Source organism: Physeter macrocephalus, chromosome 11, assembly GCF_002837175.3.
Source record: "Physeter macrocephalus isolate SW-GA chromosome 11, ASM283717v5, whole genome shotgun sequence".
NCBI lineage: Eukaryota > Metazoa > Chordata > Mammalia > Artiodactyla > Physeteridae > Physeter > Physeter macrocephalus.
This window is the reverse complement of record NC_041224.1, coordinates 141,776,354-141,798,370: the sequence shown is the minus strand read 5'-3', so window position 1 is coordinate 141,798,370 and position 22,017 is coordinate 141,776,354. Positions and strand designations below refer to the sequence as shown.

The 22,017-nt window shown below is 33.8% G+C and overlaps 1 protein-coding gene across 4 annotated transcripts in view; it reads right to left on the bottom strand.

The window, feature by feature from the left end:
* Positions 1-5,889: 5,889 nt before the first annotated feature.
* Positions 5,890-22,017, bottom strand: part of PPM1A (protein phosphatase, Mg2+/Mn2+ dependent 1A) — a 46,003-nt gene continuing 29,875 nt past the window's right edge. For 3 of the 4 annotated variants that reach the window (XM_028495971.2, XM_024117025.3, XM_028495970.1), the window contains exons 2-6: positions 15,949-16,802; positions 13,499-13,616; positions 9,227-9,335; positions 7,740-7,797; positions 5,890-6,789 (exon numbers count right to left, since the gene is read on the bottom strand). In XM_028495971.2, coding sequence (XP_028351772.1) covers positions 6,760-6,789; positions 7,740-7,797; positions 9,227-9,335; positions 13,499-13,616; positions 15,949-16,782 — 1,149 coding nt within the window. In that variant the 5' untranslated portion in view covers positions 16,783-16,802 and the 3' untranslated portion in view covers positions 5,890-6,759. Of the gene's footprint in view, positions 6,790-7,739; positions 7,798-9,226; positions 9,336-13,498; positions 13,617-15,948; positions 16,803-19,781; positions 19,840-22,017 lie in introns of those variants that run through there. The other variant, XM_007122197.3, reaches the window with a different exon arrangement.

The following is a 22,017-nucleotide window of genomic DNA, read 5'->3' as shown; positions in this document are numbered from 1 at the left end:
TTTCTTTAAGAGTTTGGATCACATAAACTGCAAACAGTAGGTGAATTACTGTGGAGGATTTTGTTAAACACTGTGTTTAGGAAATACTTCTGTTAATTGTATTAGTTTTACATGTATGCATTTTGAAAAATGGATATATAGTGCAACATACTTTTAACATGTAGATGATCTCTCCACTTATAACATTTATACAAATTAATTGAAATAAATCATTTCAACAGTGAAACCAAGCAGTATTCGGGCATATTACTATAAATAAGATATTTTCCTGCAGATCTGCTGCAGATATGCTGTTGACTTAGTTAAGGGCTAACCAGGTAAGACAAGAGTCTCTACGTTTCAAAATTCCCACAAATGGGAATATGCTGTAACCGAACATCCAATTTTGGCAACAAATGCAACAAGCGAGTCAATTTTTTCATGGTAGTTATGTTTAAGAGAAATCGCAGTCCTGTACATTGGTGGCTGTATGTTAGATCCTACTTTAACATTATGTATCAGTAAACACCTAATTCCTCTCATAATTTGAAGTGAATTAAACATTTAATAAACTCTGACACCAGGAAGCTCAAAATCTTAAAACCTGGGTGAGATCTGACAAGTCAAATGTGCTGTTTGTGAATATATTAAATCTATACTATGCAGGTCAGAAATGTTCCATGAACATTTCCATTTTACCTCTTTTTTGTTGAGATTCAAAAGTGGCAAATTTAGAAATGATGTTATCCTCCAAAACTAGTGCAAATACTAATCATTCTCTTCCCCCACCCAGATACAAATTTTAAAAAGGATATTTTAATATCAGATTCTACCTAGACACCCATCTATCTATCTTTTAAAAAAAAAGATTCCTTAAAATAGACTCAAATTATTTTGACGCCCTTGATGTATTAATATTTTTTATGGGCTTTGAAGGAAAAATGCTGATGCTCTGTTATGCTGTAGTATAGGATCTTAACCAGGGGCCCATGAACCACTGCAGTACTGTAAACTCTGGGGAGGTATGTACATTATATGTATTTTCCTGGTTGCCAAATTCCTAGGATTATTCAGTCTCAAAGGGCCTGTGACCCTGAAAGGTTAAGAAGTATTGCTGCAATGAATTTGTGCCATTCATTTTACCTAATTAAGATAGTACTAATTTTGTTCTGCAGCTACCCAATCTCTTACACAAATCTAACTTCAAATAGTACCATACAAATGCAAATGTTACTAAATGTCCTTTACTGGATCAGGAGAACAATGTAAAAAGAAAGAAAAAATTCTAAACAATTTTTCTAAACATTTAATTCAACGAGAAAGTTATTATAGAAAACGGTTTTTGAAACAATGAAAAGAACTGAAGGATTGGGTTTTGTGGTGAAGAAACATTGCATTTATTTTTCTCAGTTGTTTCTATGTTGGAGAAGCAGTAATTTTTTATCATTATCTGCCTTGCTGGGAAAATCAAATTATCTGCAGAAGCAAAGGCTGGTTCTTGCTGGTTTATGTGATGCAACAGTTCTTAATAATATACAGCTAGGTCCAAGGAAGACCTTCCTATGGCTTTTTAAATAATTAAGAGTAATCTTCCTCTGTCCTCCTCACTGGCATCTTCCCACCCCTTCATTTCCCACGTTTTCCTATTTTTGGCCCAGGTTTACATAGTATTAATTGGCCTTGGTGAGGTAATGCACTAAGCTTTCTTGCTCAAGAAAATGGAATTGGCCTGTTTTGGTTTGAAAAAAGAGAAGCCACCAAGAGGGTAGTAGAGGAAATGAAGCAACATTTCCTGCAGGATAAGGGAGAAAAAATGTCACTCTGTTGTTACATCAAGTTAAACAACCTCCCCCCGCCCCATCTTTTAAAAGTATACGTTGTCAACTGCAATTTCAATTTTAATACATTTGAGTGTTTCTAACTGGCACACTCCTACCCGCTGGTAATTAGGAAACCAGGAGAGCAGAGGCCACTAAATATATAAAACAGGAAAAAGGGAAAGAATCTGTGTCAAAGGGAACAAAAGTGGAACCAAATGCCTTTCATCATCTCTGTGTAGCATTCTATTAGTAATAACTGACACTTAACTGACATTTAACTATTCTGACCAACAAAACAACACAGTATTATACTCATAACGTTTAGAAATGTATTCTTAAATCTTTCAAGCATATTCTGAAGTATTGTATATAAAACTTAAAACAAATACAACCCCAAATTCATAGCATGTTATAGAAAGAAGTAAAATTAAGCTTCTAAAATTTTAAAGTATAAAGAAGTCTTTCTAATGCCTAAAAGAAAAACTTAATCAGAAGACTGGATCACTTAATTAAAAAACGGTCATCTCACCAGCAGTATTTGTAAGCAAAAGTATATGAAACTCTAGAAGTTTTCTTTGAAGAAAAACCTCAAATGAGAAACATTTATATACTGAAATATTTACATAATATTTTCTAATACCAAATCCTAACATAATACTGTACAAATGGCAATCAAAACATTAAAGGTTTAAACCTCTCATTCAAACTTTATGAATTAAAAGTATACACCATGAAGTTCAAAATTAAAATAAACCCCTGTAACCAGTTTCATCAGTTCTTTCAGAAACTGCAAACTGAATTTCCATATGAATTTGTCCAGTAAAGATGGTCAGTAAAATTATTTAAAAAAATTAAAACACAGTAACCACTTAGCTAAAATTGGATATTAACATTGGCATTGTTTTTTCAATAAAATACACACTTTTGGTTAAATAAGATATATTTAGCTAGATACATGTTCTTTTTTTAATTATTATTTTTGTCCACACCACGCAGCATGTGGGATCTTAGTTACCCAACCAGGGATTGAACCTGAGTCCCCTGCATTGGAAATGCAGAGTCTTAACCACTGGACCCCCAGGGAAGTCCTAGATAAATGTTTTTAAATGCCTTAAATTCCACCAGTATTTCCAGGGTTGGAGAATTCTAAGAAATATTCAATACATTACCTTATTTATCTGATTTGCTGCTGTCAGCAGGAAGAATATAAGCCATTCATGAAAAGCAATGAAGCATACTGAACAGACTTGAGCCTCATCAGTCCAATTTTATTCTTATGCAAAGCAAAATTTTCTTTTGAATGCGATTTTTAACTTTGAGAAGAATAAAACAGAAGAGAGTTTTCAAGTGACTAAAGGAACTGCAAATGAGTTCTTTAGGGCAGAGACCCGCCGTGTTCAGGAAAGTATAGGGCAGACAGCAGGTGAGCAGTAACTATTTTTTGGATGAGTGATCCAGTTATAATATTAACATACATTAGTTTATAAATTCTATTCAAATGTAAACTCCTTGAGAGCAAGGACCTATTCATTTCTTTATAGTTCCAAGGTGCTTACCCTAAAACATTGTTTTGTAATTAACACTTTATATATTTTTTAGAAAAGGTGAGTTACTAGCTGGATTAATATATGGTCAAATGATCACTAAAAGTACTGCTATAATTCAGATTATTTGCATTACACAGTTGATTTATTTGCTACTCCAAATTTCTTAATTTTATGAAGTCAGTAAAAAAAAAAAGTGGCTGGAGCAGTACACTAATTGCATAGAACTCTAGAAACAAGTTAATGCATCATAATTAAAAATAAGTTTGAAACGGTTCTAAAGCTGAATAAGAAAAATACCACTTAGATTTTTTAAAGTTAATGCCAATACTGAGAACTGTTTCTGTTATCTGTAAAAGTATATTCCCTAAGAAAGTGGAAATTAAGAGAGCTTACCTTGTTAAAACAATAAGAGATCAGTGAAATTATTGTTAGGGCAACAAGAATCTGCTATACAAAATGAATTTCCTATTAAAGCAGCAAAGTGGGTTCATCCTGTTAAAACATTTAAATGAAAGTACATTTGAATAGTATGTTATCATCACACAAGAACTTTTTCCCTCCAAAGAAAATAACATACAACATATCAAAAAACTGAGGCATTGCCCTGAGATGCTAATTAGCACACAAAAGGGGGTGGGAGGTCAAGAATTTAAGTGATACAAAAAAGAAGTGCACAAGAGAGGTGCAAAAGTGCCTTTTAAAGTGTGGCTGATTCCCCACCACCACCATTAGCCCCAGGAATCAAGAACACACACAGTTTGCCATTATAATGTATACTTCCTTCCTGTATTTTTATAATTAAAAATTCTATCTAGTATGACAATGTTGACTCATGTGGAAAAGATTTAGTCTTCTTAGGTCACACTTAATACAGTTTTCTCTCACTTCCAGGCCTAATTTCAGTACTAATAATTTTAACATTTTAACAGAGGAATATTTTAACCTCTTTTTTAAAGACCCTCAAATTAAAAAGTCTCTAAATATGCTACTATGGTTTGAAATATAGCTTTCCATCACATATTTTATTTACGATTTAAGATTTTGCATCTCAAAATCCAGTTCAAGTTTTTGAAATTTCCAGAACTAAAAACTTTATAGTCTACTTAAAAAATTAAGTAATTATAATAGGAATTTAGTTTTCAGTACTGGTAATCTATACTAGAAGCACTGGTATTCATTAAATGTACATTTAGATGCTTACAGTCATAACTTAGAACATTATCATACTTCGCACTCTACCACAGATTTAGACGTTAAGCATTTATTTGTAAGTTAAGTACGGAATTGGTTCTGTAATTCCAACTGTTATGAATTTCTAAATATAAATAGTACTTGTTTTTCTTCATGCCGGATTAAGATATAAATTAAATACAATTAAGTTACATTTAATCACCTCCCAAATAAGAGGGATAATGAAAAGATTTTGCTGGTATATAACTACTTAAGTCTGAGATATTTCACATTACTTTTCCCAATACTCCCCTAACTTTACATTAGTTTTAAGGCTATATATACAAATACATATATTTCCAAGTTAGGGAAAAAACAAGTTTAACAAAATTATACTACCTTTTATACACAGTTTTGATTTTTGTATTCAGTGTTGTATTTATATCTTACATTTTAATAGTTTTCTAGTGGAGAATCTGCTTACTGAATGATTAAATTACATGGTGATTAAAAACAATATCCAACCTAAAGAGACAAAAATACAGAAGGGCACAGAACAGTAGAGTCTTTTCAATGTGACAGATTTTAAAACTTACTTTCACATGCTTAATCAGAGGAATTTAAGCCTAAATTAAATTAGGTTATTTTTATATCTACAATTCTTTAAGCTTTTGAAAGTTATTTTTAAAGGCTGACAGCTAAATATTATCAACATGCTATATTTCAAATCACTAAATACATCTTAACTACTTGGATTCTAAAGACATGGGCTAATTAAAAATCACAGACACACACACATACTCACAAACACACATACACCCCTACGATAGATTGTTAGATTGTCAAGCTTTGACAATTATTTTAACTAAACAGTAGGCAAATTCAGGCTGATAACACATCTTCATGAAAAAATAAGCAGCCTGAAAGAAACCCATTTAAAAATAGATCAAGGGGGCTTCCCTGGTGGCGCAGTGGTTGCGCGTCCGCCTGCCGATGCAGGGGAACCAGGTTCGCGCCCCGGTCTGGGAGGATCCCGCATGCCGCGGAGCGGCTGGGCCCGTGAGCCATGGCCGCTGAGCCTGCGTGTCCGGAGCCTGTGCTCCGCAACGGGAGAGGCCGCAGCAGAGGGAGGCCCGCATACCACAAAAAAACAAAACAAAACAAAACAAAAATAGATCAAGGAACAACAGAGACTTAAATCTTTTATAGTCTTTCTAATGGAAGGGAAACAGTTCCATTTATGCCTTGAATTACAGTATTTTCCAATTAAAAGAGACTAACATCTTTCCCCATGAGAAAAATTCTCATTTACAATGGTATGGTGCTTTAATATAAGGGCGGAGTAAAGGAGGAATTACACATACATGATTAAATTTCTTGTTTGTTAAATCAAGCTTTATTGATAAAATGGAATTCAGAATATCTTACTAGGAACAGCAGCAGGCCCAGCCAATCATGATAGCAAAAATGTGGCAGTCTCCTACTATTTGCAGGAAGCTGCTGCTTATCAATTAGTAACTAAATGTAAGGACTTGTAAAAGAGATGCAAAGAATCAAGGCATTTTAGCCCCAAGATTGATATTCTTATGAATATATTGTATTACCTGCAATACTCATGGCAACAAGGAGAGAACCTAAAAGACAGTTAAATGAAGGGACCAGCTTTATTGACAATGCCAATCCCACTGCCAAAAACATTAAACTAGTTTTCAATTAACTCCCTGGATATTTAGCTTTGTAAGATTTTGGAATAATTCTCCATAATCACGTGCACATTTGAGCGTCTAGCTGACATGGCTGCTGCTCTCCCTGTCCCAACCCCAAGTCCAAACACAGCATGACTTGAAAGGGCTATATATATCTGTTGCGTCACACAACAAGCCAAACATTTCTTATAACTTTGATAGTGATTTAAAGCAGTTCATAATTAAATATGAGCATTTTATACAAGGACAATTATACTTTACAAAAAACAAAATCATACAACAAACATTGCTGGAGTCTGATTTACAACATGAATTATGGTTTGAAATCACGTTTACATAAGTCTCAAATTTACAAAAAAAAAAAAAATCAGTTCTGGGCTAGCTGTGGTACTGCTGAAGTTCTCTGGTGTAATCACTCTCACCCATGTCATACATGCCCTTCTTTAAAGTTGAAGATGGATGTTTAAAAGGTTCAAGGAAATTGAGCTGTACTCTCCTTTGGAGGTGAAGGTAAACTCCATGGCTAGATGAGCAGTTTCACCACATATCATCAGTTGAAGTAGAGTCCTTTATAAAAGGAAACAAAGCAAAACAAGGAACTAAATTAAAACTTAGAGATGCATTATTTCCTGGGTAATGCAGAAAGATAAGGTTTTGTAAAGCTGACCTTTAGAATATAAATGTTTTCTAAAATATATAATATGTGTACATGTGTTTATGAAATATCAATATTTAATCTGTTCAAAGAATTGTGAACGCTTTGTTTTGTCTTGGAATAAATATTTGAAATATGATTTTACCATGAGGTTGACCAAATGTATTTCTAAACCAGTCAACTACTAAAAAGAATTTTATTTTTCTCTTCAATAAACCCAATTTATTTTTAGAACACTACCTTTACAAATTTTTATTGCATAAAAACCTCAAGTAATAAGAGATTTGAGGAGGCTTCATAATGCAATATATAAAATATTTCAGAGCCAGGCCCAAATGATTTTGTTACCACTTTTCTGTAATCACCACACTACAACAGAATTGTAACAGGAAACTTAATTGGAGAATAAGGCATTCTAAATGTCTTTATATAAACAGAATTCTCTAGTATTTAAATGAAATATGCAGGGTTCTTGGCAAAGAATGGGCATTAATGGAGATGGGCATTCTGAAGCTCTGTTACAGCTGCTTACAAAACTCAGAATTAATTTAAGATTCTGAGCAGAGATATTCCCAACTTCAAAAAAACATTTAGTGGCGGAAAACTTCTGAAGTTGATTGCTTGGAGAGGCTTAAAAAAACCAGAATAATTAAAACGGACTTTCTTCTTTTTTGAGTTAAATAGCCACTCACCATGATTATATCCTCAAGCACTAGAACTGGTGCTGGCAGAGTTCAGAGCAATCAGTCAGGGGTGTGTGTAAGAGAATGGGTGCAATGAACAGCTCTGCAAAAACAGGCAGGAAGGATATGCATTTAGAGTGGAGGGGAAGGGAAAGCAGAGGGAGCTAAATGCCACTTACAGTGTCATCATTTTTGTATGGATTCAGTCTATTGTAAACGGCTTCAATAACATTCCGCCTAAATTTAGAAAAAAATGCAGAAAGTTAATTCTTCAGAGCACAAAACTGCGTAGTAACTCATAGCCAGGTGTTCATTAAAATGTCAAAGATAATCATACACTTAAATTATTTTAGTTCTATTTCTTACTGTCAATAAGTGAGCCATACTTTAAGATATTTGGGCCCCACTGTTAAAGTAGCGGTGAATTTATTCTAGAATATAACACTCTACTAATGCAATTAATAGAAGACTAAAAGTCATGGCTTGGAAAAAAAAATCAGTCTATATGGGCTGCTTCTATTTGAATTGGCATTTAGTGGTTATGAATCAGAAATGACAATGCAGGTCTTAAGATATAATATTAATATATTCTGGTTAAGAGCTGAATGTTGTGAAGTAGAAATAACTTCAATATCTGTTATGGTAAAATAATTTAGATATTTTACACTTAAATTTCTGCTTTTCATAATGCCCCTTTAAAAAAGCTCTATTAAAACTGAAATGTCAAATATGACATTTCCCTGGCAAGTCTAGGAATTACTTTTTGTATAATATTTTATTAAAAATAAGAAATCAGTAGTGGTATTTATAAGTTATAAGCCTCCCTACTTACAAAACTGATTTGAAGCAATTTTATAGACAGTCATTTCACAGAAGATCATATTGGAAGAAACAATTTCCAAAAAATAAAACCTTCAAACAGGAAGTTTTACAATTACATGAAATGATTAAAGAACATGGCTACACTTACAGATCAAGTGGAGGATCAAGGAAATTAGTCAATATATCTTTGTAGGTCAATTACATGGATATCTGAGGTAAAAATGTTTTAGGCCTTGAATTATAAAATTGCTTAAAGTCTCTACTGTAGTTTATAAAGATGTAAGCTTAGTATCTAACACATATTAGCCCACAGTTCTAGGAACTAAAGTGAAAATAGATAAAAAGCAAGAAATGCATCTACCTATCTTCCCTTACACCAAAACCCAACCAACCAGCATCAACAACCAAAAACACTAGGAAAATCAGAGATACAGAAAAATGGCCCAGATAGAAGAGAAAAACGCTCATCCATGGGGTGTTCAGTTATCCAGGGATTAAGAAAATCAAATTATAATAGTAGGAATAATAATGACACTTAGAATTTTGTAGTACTATGTAATTTAGTTTAAAAATTTCTTTCACTGTATTATCTCATTTATGCTATATGAGGCAATCAGTGTAATCCAAGCCTCCACTGAAGACAGCCTTCAGTGTAATTAGTTACAATGATATTGATACCTATTCTAAGTAAGCACCATATATCATTAATACTGAAAAACACCGAACCACAGGTTAAACATTTTGAAGTCACTTTAGAAATTAGGTAAATACACATTTGATCAACGGACACCTAACATTTTCATGTACAGAGATAGATGGTAAGAGTATGCAGAATATAACTTACTTGCTTGCCAATTCACCCCCTGGTGGGAGGCTAGGGATGTTCTCACTCGCTAATGTACGCATCACATGGACTAAGTCAGGGACGCCTTCCCCCTGCTTCTTTATGATTTCTGGGAATCAGAAGTACTTTTTTTGTAAGTGTTATCCAAATTTAATAATAATTTAAAAAACTGAAACAAAGATAACTTAGGTTTTTAAAGATGGCATTTACCACATCTGAGATTTTCTAAACTATATAAAAAAATAAAAATCAAATTGACCTTTGAAAATTGATGACAAAGGGATGTACAAAATGATACAAGAGACACACTACTTTCCAGATTAACTTCAAAGAATGAAAATAAACAAGACAAAAATGTGAAAAAAATTCATATTAAAATCAATGTATTACCATAATCAGGGATATGTGTGTACAAATGAGGATATTCCTCTTAAGATGCCAACTAATTACATCTGAGGAGATTAACTCCTCTCTTTAGACTGGAAACATGTTTCCTGAACTTTGCCCTGAAAATACAGTACACAGATTTTTTTTAAAAAAATAAACAATTTCAAGATTTGAAAAAAGAAAAAAAAAAACCCTTTAAGTATGGGGGATTTGCTGATTATATACTAACCCAAATCATATTTACATATATTTATATTTGCAAAATGATACTTAAGTAGCATGTGCAGAATAGGTCATGTACTTGAACACCACTCTCAGCTTAACTTTTGTCTAAAGTATCTTTAAGCAATAAATAGATATATACCATTTCCTTAGTTGATTACTTGAACAAAGCCTACAGAATGGAAAAAGGCTACATTTCAGGACAAAATTTTTAAAAAGAAAAAATTTGATAAACCATACAACTGTATTTAAATTGTTAATTTCAAAACATTCAGTTATTAAATGGATAGAGTGATATGATCGGCAGTGTTGCCATGCAGATGCATATTGTTATTCATACCACAAAATACCAACCATTATGCACTGACAAAGAGCTCTCAAACTATTCACTGTAAGTACAGGAAGGCTTTACCTGGAGTTTCAGCATATTTATTCTAAACGTAAGATCATGCCAAGGGCATTTGTAAGTTATATGTTCAATTTTTTGTTTTCCATTATTTACACTAAGAAATTTTCTTTGTCATCATTGGAGATCATTCTAGTTCTCAATTTGTAAATACCATTGAAAATAACAATGCATGTAAAGACCTTTCATCCTTTGATCAAGTTTCAAAATATTAATTCATCATTAAAGCCACATATTAAAAGACAGACATTGCTACCCATACTTCTTTAAATGGCTCAAACTGTCCTTTGAGGATTAAGGCCAAATTTTACCATCTTTTATTTTTTGCTTTTTTTTTTTTTAAACCAGTCTTTAATCTGAACAAAAAGCAAGGATCTCAGATTTGGTTTGCCAAGTTCCTTTATTGTATAATCTTTAACATCTAGTATATTTATTCTACATGATTCTAATGCTGGAAATTTGCTGTACAAAAATAAAGGAATTTGATGTTGACCTAAACTGCACAATTTCACAATCTAAAGCTGTAATACACTTAACATACAGTCTCTGCTAAGCCAATACAATTATTGGATAAATAACTAGATACAATATAAATGAACACTGATGATAAATTCAATCAATGATGGTTTCAGGCCTAAAAACATTACCTTGAATCATCTATATTTGATGTTTCATACATCTCCTTTGTTAAAATATAAAAATTAGGATATTTTAATTGTGAAGAAAATTACAGGAAGACAAATTCTTTAAAAAAATAATATAAGACTTTAAAAACAGTTATATCTCCTATTCCACATGGGACAATACATTTAAACTATCTGACCATTAACACTACACTAGCCTTGCTTCTTTCTGCTTTAAAAAATAAAGAAAAAGCAATTTTAAGAAATATTCCTTTAATTCTTTTGGACTATACATTTTAATTAGAATTGTAAAAAGACTGAATGCTTTTATTAAGGAATATATATGTATAGAATATCTATGTTCTACATACTCATGTATAAACATATTCTGCCCCCCGCCCCGCCACCAAGTCTGAGGTATTCTATCAGTTATCTCCAAATTAACAACTTTAAAGCTTGGGCAGTCAATAGCAAATAAAAATACATACATCACACAAGTATCCTCTTAAATTGGCTTAGAAGGACCACAACCTTAAGTGGTATGGTTTAAATTATGAGCTGAATCTTTTCACAACCCTAGAGAGTCAAGTATTTAGAATATCATAGGAGGAGAGCTAAAAAGCCTTTGTCCTTTTCTGTGGTGTGGACAGAGAAGCCAAAAGTATTCAAAGCAAATAAAATGAGGTTTAATAGGTCACAGCAATTTAGTGAAGGCATGTATTTAAAGAAAGAAAAAAAGAAAAAGGTATTCAGTGCCTGTTTTGGAAGCTGACTGCAGTATTTATCACTTTTTAAGACATATAACAACTTTTACAATGCAAATAGTTACATTCTTTCTATGTTTTTAAATATAGTAGTGGTTTTAATTACTGTAATATTTAACTAGATGCAGTATCATCAAATCTACCTCAGTAAATAATACTGTATTTAATTTATGACATAATAATCTCCAGTTGAACAGTACAAGTATAACAACACTTCAACATACCAAAAATATTGAGTATTAATGTAAAGTCTGTTCAGGTGGCAATTCTTGCTTGATAATAAGCAATATAAAACTTAATACTGTAACATAAAATTACTTATCTAAAGCAATTATTTAGAATTGCATCAAAAACGTAAGAGTGCACACTAAAGAGAAAAAACAGCAATTCATTTCTAAAATTTGACCCCATTTCATAGTAAATAAAACTAATTATTTCCTTAAATTGATAAGAAAACATGTACACTCAGGTTAAAGTGCCAATAAATTAAATATCAACATATCCCAATACATATTCTTCTTCAGGTTTCGTATTTTTCCACTAACCAGCAGTTTGAACCAATGTGCTATGACTTGGTAGCATTCTAAATATATTATCTCACTGATAACTTATATTGAAATGAATCATTTAAAACAAAAAATTTCCAAGACCCTTGGAAACAGTGAGGAAACAAACTCATTGAATAGTATGTCCAGTGAATGAAATACTAAATACTATATACACATACTAGATATATCACTATCAAGTAGGGGAGAGAAATAAAAACAAAATAGCAGCTCCAGACAGTACTGAAAAACCAAAACCAACCATGATTCTAATATCAGACTAATTATAATTGGTATCAAACAGTAAAAAGGGAGAAAACAAAATTAAAGTGCATATTAATTTTAATAATGCAGACACAGCAGGACATAATGGTGTATGGTGTACCAATGTTTACATGCTATTAAAGGTCTTTAACGTGCAAAGTAATGACATTAGGAGCCAAAAATGCATTTTAACACTATTATTGGCATGTCAAATTTTTCTGCTTAAAGAAACTGCATAATCTACATGCATATTGCATATATGCAGTAAACTGGAATTCTCTGGGGAGGCGTAATAGTTATGGCAAATAGTACCTGCATCAATGATCATTTAAAAGTTTTTCAAATATTTAAAGGCATTACACTTGAGAGTTACAAATACCTTTCTAATTGTCTCAAAGTAATTTGTAGAATTATGACAAATACACTTCTGTAATTCCCAACTTATTTCTTGATTTTATTCAGCATTTCTATTTCTGCCAGGTAGAGATATATGCCAGGTATGTCTTCTATTCAGGTTTACGTTGTCTAGGTGAGGCAGTTTATGGCTTAGGCAAGAAGCTTTGGAATGGTTTAAGATAAATTTTTAAAAGCTGTGGCACATGAAAGTTGTTAATAACCAGGCTATGATCTTCAAGTTATTTTTTTAAAAGTCCCAAAGATATTAAATTCATACACCCAGCTTTACACAGAAAGATGGTATTCAAATTATCACCATCATAAAAAAATCTGTTTATAATTAAATAAACCACAAATTAGACTTTCCTGGCATAAAATTATTCATGCCAATGAATTCATCAAGAATTTGAAAGCACACAACACTTCAGCCTTTTTAAACAAAAGTATCCTGAACAGAATGTACTGGGCCATCCGAGTTGCTATTTCTAATATAACTGTGATAGGACAATAACAAATATCTAAACAGCTACTACAGAAATGCCCTTTCCCACTTTTGTACACTAAATGTCAAAGGCATGTAAAGATCTAAAAGCTAAAATGTTAAAGTTTGATTATGTTGAGGTTTTTCTTTAATAAAGCTACTTATTTTTTGTTAAATGATCCACCTTCTACTCTGCTTTCCAGGTACTTGTCCAACTCTGCCTCCTTCTTCACTGCTTCTGGCGATACTTTGGGTGCATTTGGAAAACAGATCAATATCACACTCATGTTGTCTCGACTTCCCTGGGAAGAAAAAAGTTTGAGAAAATATTTTGTTTTCTTTTTGCTCTTCAAAGCTTTGAGAACCTTTACAGTCATGCCAATTATACTTGTTCTAGTGAAAATATATATTGTTTTTAAGGAGAGAAAAATATATATGCACATGTGGAGGGGCACCCCCCCAATACATATATTGTACATATGGTATACAGAATAACCAATACTCCAAAAGACAGGAGAGAAACACTACAGATTAAAAAAATGATTGTTGCAATAGAGTTTAAAGCTCTATAAAACAAATACTTCTGAACATTTACTGGTGGCCTACTTAACATGAAGTGATACCTAACACAAATACACATACACATACATTCATTCAATTCAACAAGATAGAAAATTCTAGTGATATTCTTTACAACATGATTTGATCTGTAGTTACACATATACTTGACAAATTTACTTTTTTTTTGACAAATTTACATTTAAAATAAATTATGGGGCAAATTAATTTGCTTCATAATAAGTAGAAATATGGAATTAGAAGTAAAACTACATATATAAAGTTTATAAACCAGCTTTTAACTTTCATAATTTAAAAAAAAGGTTTAACTTTTAGGAAGTACATTCGTTTTTAAAGGCACCTAGATATTCAAAATGCTATAATTAAAATACTTGAATCAATTTTGGCCTCCCCAAAAATCAGACTTCCTCTTCCTATTAGTAATTGGAGTACTAAAATTTTAAGTATTTAATTCCCCTATATGGGAAAATTGAAGTTATACCATTAATTTAAGCAAACAATACAAAGAATTTAATATTTAAAATATTGGGGGAAAATTGTATAAAAATGAGGCAAATGATAAGATACTGAACAATTTTTAAATAGAGCATAATGCAGAAGAGATAAAGTAGAATCTGAGTCATAATTTACTAATATCTGAATCTGACCAAGTCTCTCAAGAAAACAGCTTTTAATTTAGTTAACAAGTATTTAACTCTCAAGTGCTACAGAATAAACCTAACAAATGGATGCTGCCTTGTCCCTTTTTTATACTAAATGGGACAAAGAACATAAGCATCCTTGTTTGGTTTCCCCCCAAATTCAGAAATTAACAACAATAGTGTGTACTATCAAGTTGTTGCTCTACTGATTTTTTTTAACATATGTGTTGGATGTTACATAAACCTGATGTTTAATTAAGATTTTAAGTACAGCTGGCAGTTGTGCATATAAAACCATAAAGAATATTATGTTGACTTTCTATTTCTGAGTTTTAAAAGGACATCAAATATACAGCCTCAGAAGAGTTTTATAAAAATCACCATTTGTTAAACAAACAAACACAAAGAATTAGTTAATGAGCATTGTTGACAAAATAGAACTGTGGTGTAAAGAACACTGCACCTAAGTCAAAGACTTGGATTCTACTCTTAGCGCTGCAACTAAAGAAGTAAATTGTGTAACATTTTTAACTTTTCTAGAAAAGGGAGCAGCATGTATCAAGCACACACTGTTTGCTAAAACTAGGTACTTCATATGTATACATTAGCTCATCAACAGTCTTATGAGTTACATACTATTTTCTCCATTCAATGGCTGAGAGAGGTGGAACAATTTGTTCAAGACTATAGAGTACAAAAGTAACAGGTTAAGATTTGATTCCAGGTCTGACTCTTAAGTCCGCAGAGCCTTCTCTTGCTCATCTATATACACGATCCCATTTGATCATCCCGACAACCCCATGAGACAGGGTAATAATATCTTTCTCTCTCATTTTTAAACAATTAAAGAAACTGATTTTCCAGACAATTTAAATAGCTTACCTGAAGTCATACACAGTCTCATACCAAGTTCTTCTGACTCCATGTCCAAGGCTATTTCTATTACATCACACCAAATGATCACTAAATCCTCTGTTGGTGCTACAGATTCATTAGACCATAGTCTCAAAGTATTTCCATAAATGTACTGAGATATCACATGGTAAAAATAAAATATTAAAATTCTAAAATGCTTTTCATATATAGACACTGAGGCTTAACCCTCCCCATTCCCTTTTTAAAACATGATACAGTCTTTTTACCTTTGATAAAATTCCACAATATTAAAAAGCTCAAGTGGTCATGGTTACTAAAAGACTAAACATTCACATTATAACCCTTGCATTTTTGGTAACCGCGTAATTTATTTCTAAGAAGTATTCCTATGTTATTTTCATAACTGATGAAAAGTATCCTGCAATTGTACCAAAAACTTATTTCTGAGTACTATAGGTTCTAAGATGATTATATACTAGAGTAGTAATTAAGATGACATAAAATCATTTCATCTAAAAAAAAAAAAAAGTCTAGCTACCTTATACAAACAGGTGTCGACTACTTCATTGCAAACTTTCTCAAGGTCATCAGTGACTTCAAGTCTGGATCTTACAAAATCACAGAGCTCTTCATTTCCCATGACATCCCAAATACCATCACATGCAAGAATAATGAACTGATCATCTTCTTCAGATCTTTCAATATCATGGACTTCAGGCTCTGGTGACACAAGCTGCTCTGTAGGACCTTTTCCATGGACACATTTGTAATCGAAGTCCCCAAGGGCCCTCGACACAGCCAGAGAGCCATTCACACGCTGAATCATTACAGAACCACCTGCATTCTGAATTCGTTCTTTTTCCAGCGGATTACTTGGTTTGTGATCTTGTGTGAAGAAGTAAACTTTCCTGTTCCTACAAAGTAAACCTCTTGAGTCTCCACAGTTAATGAAATAAGTATGTTGAGGAGAAATTAAGACACCCACAGCTGTTGACCCACTTCTATCAGCACCATGTTTCTTCTCTGACATAACTCTCATATGTTCATCAATCTCCAGAAAACCTGTTCTGATTCCATTCTTTACATTTTCCACAGAAGGTGCTCCTGTAGACCCTTTAAAATCCTGGTTATTGGTGATGTGATCTAACAAATGCTCACAGCAGTATTTGGCAACCTGAGAACCAGCATGCCCATCATACACAGCAAAGAATGACCATGTTTCAAGTCCACTTGGCAAACCGATCACAGCCGTATGTGCATCCTCCATTTCAACTCGCCAGCCTTGCATGCTGCTTAGCCCATATCGCAACCCATTACCCTGCCCCTGGGCATTATGTTTTTCCATCTTTGGTTTGTCTAAAAATGCTCCCATTATGTCTTGATCCTCTAGGTCTGCAAAGGAAGAGAAACAGGAAAGTTAATAACTATCTTATAAACAAACTACATATCCAACAACCTTTTTAAGAGTGAAGGAAATACAAAGAAAGCTTTCAATAAGAATTCACAACTCTTGTGATAAGCAGACATTCACTGCTGACTTGGAACCTGATGATTAACAAGGAAGAACTGGGGGAAAGGCTGATCAGGCACAGCTCAGAATGTACAACAGGCAGAGAGAACTAAAGCATCATGATAAAAGTAGCTGATCTGACACTCTCCCCAAGGAACAAGTACTTGAAATAGAAAAGAGACTTGGCAGTGGCCATCAGCTTACATGAACCATGTCAAATGGTTAAGGATGCATTGAGTATGTGAATCTCTTAGGGAATCTCAGAACTAAGTTGTATGTATATATTAATCAAGAAAAAACAAATAAATGAATTCACAGGACATACCAAAAGCCTACTAATTCAAACATCTTAGTTGAACATTCAGGATTTTCCAAAGTTTGATTCCAAATATCTAGGGGTTTTTTTTGTTTTTGTTTTTGTTTTTTTTGCGGTACGCGGGCCTCTCACTGTTGTGGCCTCTCCCGTTGCGGAGCACAGGCTCCGGACACACAGGCTCAGCGGCCATGGCTCATGGGCCCAGCCGCTCCGCAGCATGTGGGATCTTCCCAGACCGGGGCACGAACCCGTGTCCCCTGCATTGGCAGGCAGACTCTCAACCACTGCACCACCAGGGAAGCCCCAAATATCTAGTTTTATTCCTACTACATCAACTCTCTGAAAAAGTAGAAAAATATCTACTCACAATGATCCAAATTTGCATGCTCCTTCCCTTAAGTCTTTCCTCCTTACTTACAGAAATAAGTATACCCGTCCTTTAACATCTAGCTCAAATTCTACCTTTTCCATAGGTTTTTCAGTCTCTGATAAGCCAGTAAGTTATTAGATTACTGTAAGTGGTTCAGCCTCAATTTTCAAATTGCAAAGCAATTATACAAACATATAACAAAGACTGTCATATGTAGATATAACAAAATTCATCTACTGTAACCTAATCTAGTGGTAATAACACATATCATCATATAGTACCCTATAACCATTTGGTATAAACAGAAAAGGAGCTCAAAAGGTCTAGGACAGCACTGTAGACAAGCCTGAAAGCTTAGCTAATCTAATCCTTTCCCAATAATCAAAAGCTAAAACCCTTGGTCTGGAATGCGCTTACACAAGGTAGGAAGACAGTTGGCCTTTACTTGGGTAATGGCCTAGAATGTAGAGACTTGGGGTCCAAGTCATCAAATGAGTCACAATTTAATGCAATCTGAAAGAAGGATACAATAAGATTTAATGGAGGTGAAGGCGAGATGGGAAGGAGTGGGGAAAAGTACCCAGGTAAGACAGGATGCACTTAGGAGATTAGGGGATTGATGATGCTAGTGATGCTAAGCTCTGAGAAGACGCTGGGAGAGAGAAAGGAAGAAGAAAAACAACTCAGAAAGGAAACAGTTTCCCAGCAACCTCTCCCTCCTTCTCTATCCTACGAGGGCCAAACTAATACACAGCGGAGAAGTCTGGCTGACTGGTATGATAAAATGATCTCCTGCCTACTTGTCTGTGTACTATTACAATTCCACTAATGGAGGTTAAATAATGAAAACTAGCCATTATTCATTCCTTATGGTGGTATTCATCAAATTACCTTTCTGACACCAAGCTGATACACAATATGGCAAGGGTGAGTGTTTTGACTGGACAAAAGATACAATAGTAATGATACCTTAATAGCAGACAATGTTTAAGATGAATTCTAAATCACTGATAAGTGTTTTACAACTGTTACCTGAAGTCATTCTCAACAACACTCTAAAGTAGGTAATAACATTATCTTCAATTTATAGATGAACTTTAGTGTGACTAAAGAACTTGGCCAACGTCACTCATCAGACAAGTTGAGGGGATTCAGGCCTCTAATTCAAGCCTGCCTGGCTCTAAAGCACCATTTACTACTATGGCAATGGTCTCAGTCATGGCTATACAAAAGAATTATCTGTGGACCTTTTGAAAAGTTAAGATTAAAAAAACCAGAATTTCCACAGTAGGGCTGGAACCTAGGCATCTGTGTATCTGTTGAAAAGATTAGATGGACAGCCTAGATAGATAGGTAGATAGAAGATATTAAGCCATGGTGAGGTTAAGTCATCTGCTGAAGGTCAACAGCAAGTTGCCTCATCTCTGTACCTCAATTCCTTTAGCTAGGCTAAAGGGGAGGTGGGAGGTGTTACAGTAAGCCCTCCATATCTTCGGGTTTCACATCCATGGATATGGAGGGCCCACCGTATTCACTGTACTATGCTATTTCATAGAAGGGACTTGAGCATCCACACATTCTGGTATCCATGGGGGCTCCTGGAACCAATCCCTGCGAATACTGAGGGACAACTGTATACTTAGGACACTTGATACCACCAATCTAGCATTCGTCATCTGTATAATGGGCATATATTAATACTTACCTCTGAATGTTGCTGCAAAGTTTATAATGGCTGCAAAGTAGTCACATAGAGTAGAGCAAAAATGAGGAACTCAGCAAATGGAAACTATTTAATTATGACTACATTCCCACATACACAACACATCTAAATTCTGATATTACCTAACAAGGATCTTACTCTCCCTTTTATAGAAAAGTCCAGTAGTTATTTTCCATATAGATAGATAGATTAGATATATAGATATACAGAAATAGATATGAAAACTACAAAACAAATAATTCTTTGAAGATAAACAGGGTAGGCTTTCTAAAAAAAAACCACCCCAACTTTTGAAAAAAATATATTAGAAATATAAAAATGTAACAAACCAAGTCAATCAACTGATAAAATTTTAGGTCCAGCTCTACTGCAAATGCAAAAATATAGTCAAGGGCAAATAATTTTGTGTCTGGACTTTTACATACTGAAAATAGGTGATTCAGAAATCTTACCTCCTGGGATTCTGAATAATTTGTAGAAGCCTGGTGAAGCAGCCAACTATAGCTACAAAATACAGCAGATAGTTATATAAAAATAATAGTTATCAGAGATTATTTACTTATAAATACTATGACATAGTACTTATAAATATGTCATACTTATAAATACTATGACATACTATAAGTACCTATAAGTAAATAATTTTTACTTTTAAAAAATACATAGTCATTTTCCATAAGTGGACTACTAAAGAGTATTTTATTTAGTCAAGTTATTAAATTGGCATGTATCTACAAACAGTAAATCCCAAGGCGATTCAGTTTGCCCATGAAAGTTTAAGTTAGTTTCTGAGAGAAATTCTAGTTCTCACCTAGTGTTAAATCTACTCTGAGCACATGCTGGGTCTCATCACAACACTAGCATTATCAGATGATCTGAACATTTCAATACAAAGTACTATGACAATCATAAGACTGAATTCATCTTTGATATAATCAGAAAATTTGGTGACCATTTTTGTCTTTTAAAACCAAACAAACTCCCAAATTGAAAAATCTTAAGGCTGAGTCAGGAAGTATTCATTAAAGTTCCGCCACTGCCTTGTATTAAGTAAAACCGATCTCAGATCTCACAATCATAACGAAGAGTCTTGAACCTGGTCATTTGGTTTAATCCACTCAGAATTATCCCAAGTTAAAAAAAAGCTCTATATATTCATTCCACTGTTAAGATCCCTAAGCACCATATTAGCCATGAAACAAGAGTTATTAAACTGACAATTTTGGCAGAGTCCTTTAGTAAAAAACTGAAGACCAGAACACTACAGGTTCTTTTCTGTTTACCTATGGACACATAGTATAATACAGAACGCCCCGGTGCTCCATTAACAGAGGACAAAATAGACTATGTAAACAATGTTGAGAAAACTATATTCTCTTAGTAATTGATATCAGAATTCTTCTTACAGCAAGCCCTACTTTTTCTGAGAAACACTACTTTGATCAGATACGTAAGTAAGGGGATAAGGATCAAAAGATACACTCACATAACAAAGATCTCTGCTAAACAAGCATTTGAAGGAGGGTAGATGCTGCTAACTGAAGGACCTTTGTTTGATGAGCACTGAGACAGGTTCGATTATAAAAACTGGGGAGGAAAATCTGGACTAGACCTCCATAAGAAATAAGAAATCTAAAGGTTGGGGGAAATCCAGAGGGAAAAAAACTATATAGCAAGAGAGACTTGAAGCTTCTTGGGGGAAAGGGGAATACCAGTTAGCAGCACTGGTAGCAGTGTATAACATGGCAACATTGAAGTCATTTGCAGTGAGGAGTGAACTCTCTACTACTACCAAACCTTTGGTATACCCTACATTGCCCACTAATGCTTATGTATGAATAGACTGTCAAAGATGAAGACAAATGGTCAGCTGACCTCTGGAATGCACACATACTGAACAACAGAATACTAAGCAATTTATTGCATAGATGGGGTTCAGAGAAGAAGCACAAAGTCCTTGTGGCCACATCTCTCTGCAAAGGATAATCTAGGCTACATAAACTACTTATAACTTCCCAAGCTATGAAACATGGTAATTCATAAATTATGTTTTGTAATCCAAGGCAACCATCTCAAAGTTATCTATGGTAATGATACACAAGCACATGAACAAAATTTTACACAATTTGAGGAGAAAAAAACGATCAATCTTGGGTAATTTTTCTCCCATTTGGAGTCTAATCATTACAAAAATGATCACACATTTAAATTTACAAATTTGATTTTGATAACTTGTATAAATAATCAGTGCCAAAATGTAGAAATGATCTGTCTAAACCTATTTTACAAATGAGAAGATACAGAGAAACAGAATGACTTGCCCAAGGTCAAAAAGCTAGTTCAGCACTAAGCCTGAGAAAAGGACCTAGGTTTCTGGACTAACACTCTAATTCTCCTACGCAAGCCATCCTGGATATTTGCAAATGAAGTAATGGAAATCTAAAAATGTAGGCTTTTAAAAAGACAACACACAAGGCAGACAGGCACGGAAGATGGTCACCGAAGAAAGCAGAAACTTCTTTTAGTGTCATTTCTTCCTCTGCCTACTCTACATAGTTTGTGTTCTAAACTACCAAAGGTAAATGACCAAAAAAAGAGGAGGGAAGGAAAGGTAAAGAAGAAGAGAGGGGCTTCCCTGGTGGCGCAGTGGTTGAGAGTCCGCCTGCCGATGCAGGGGACACCGGTTCA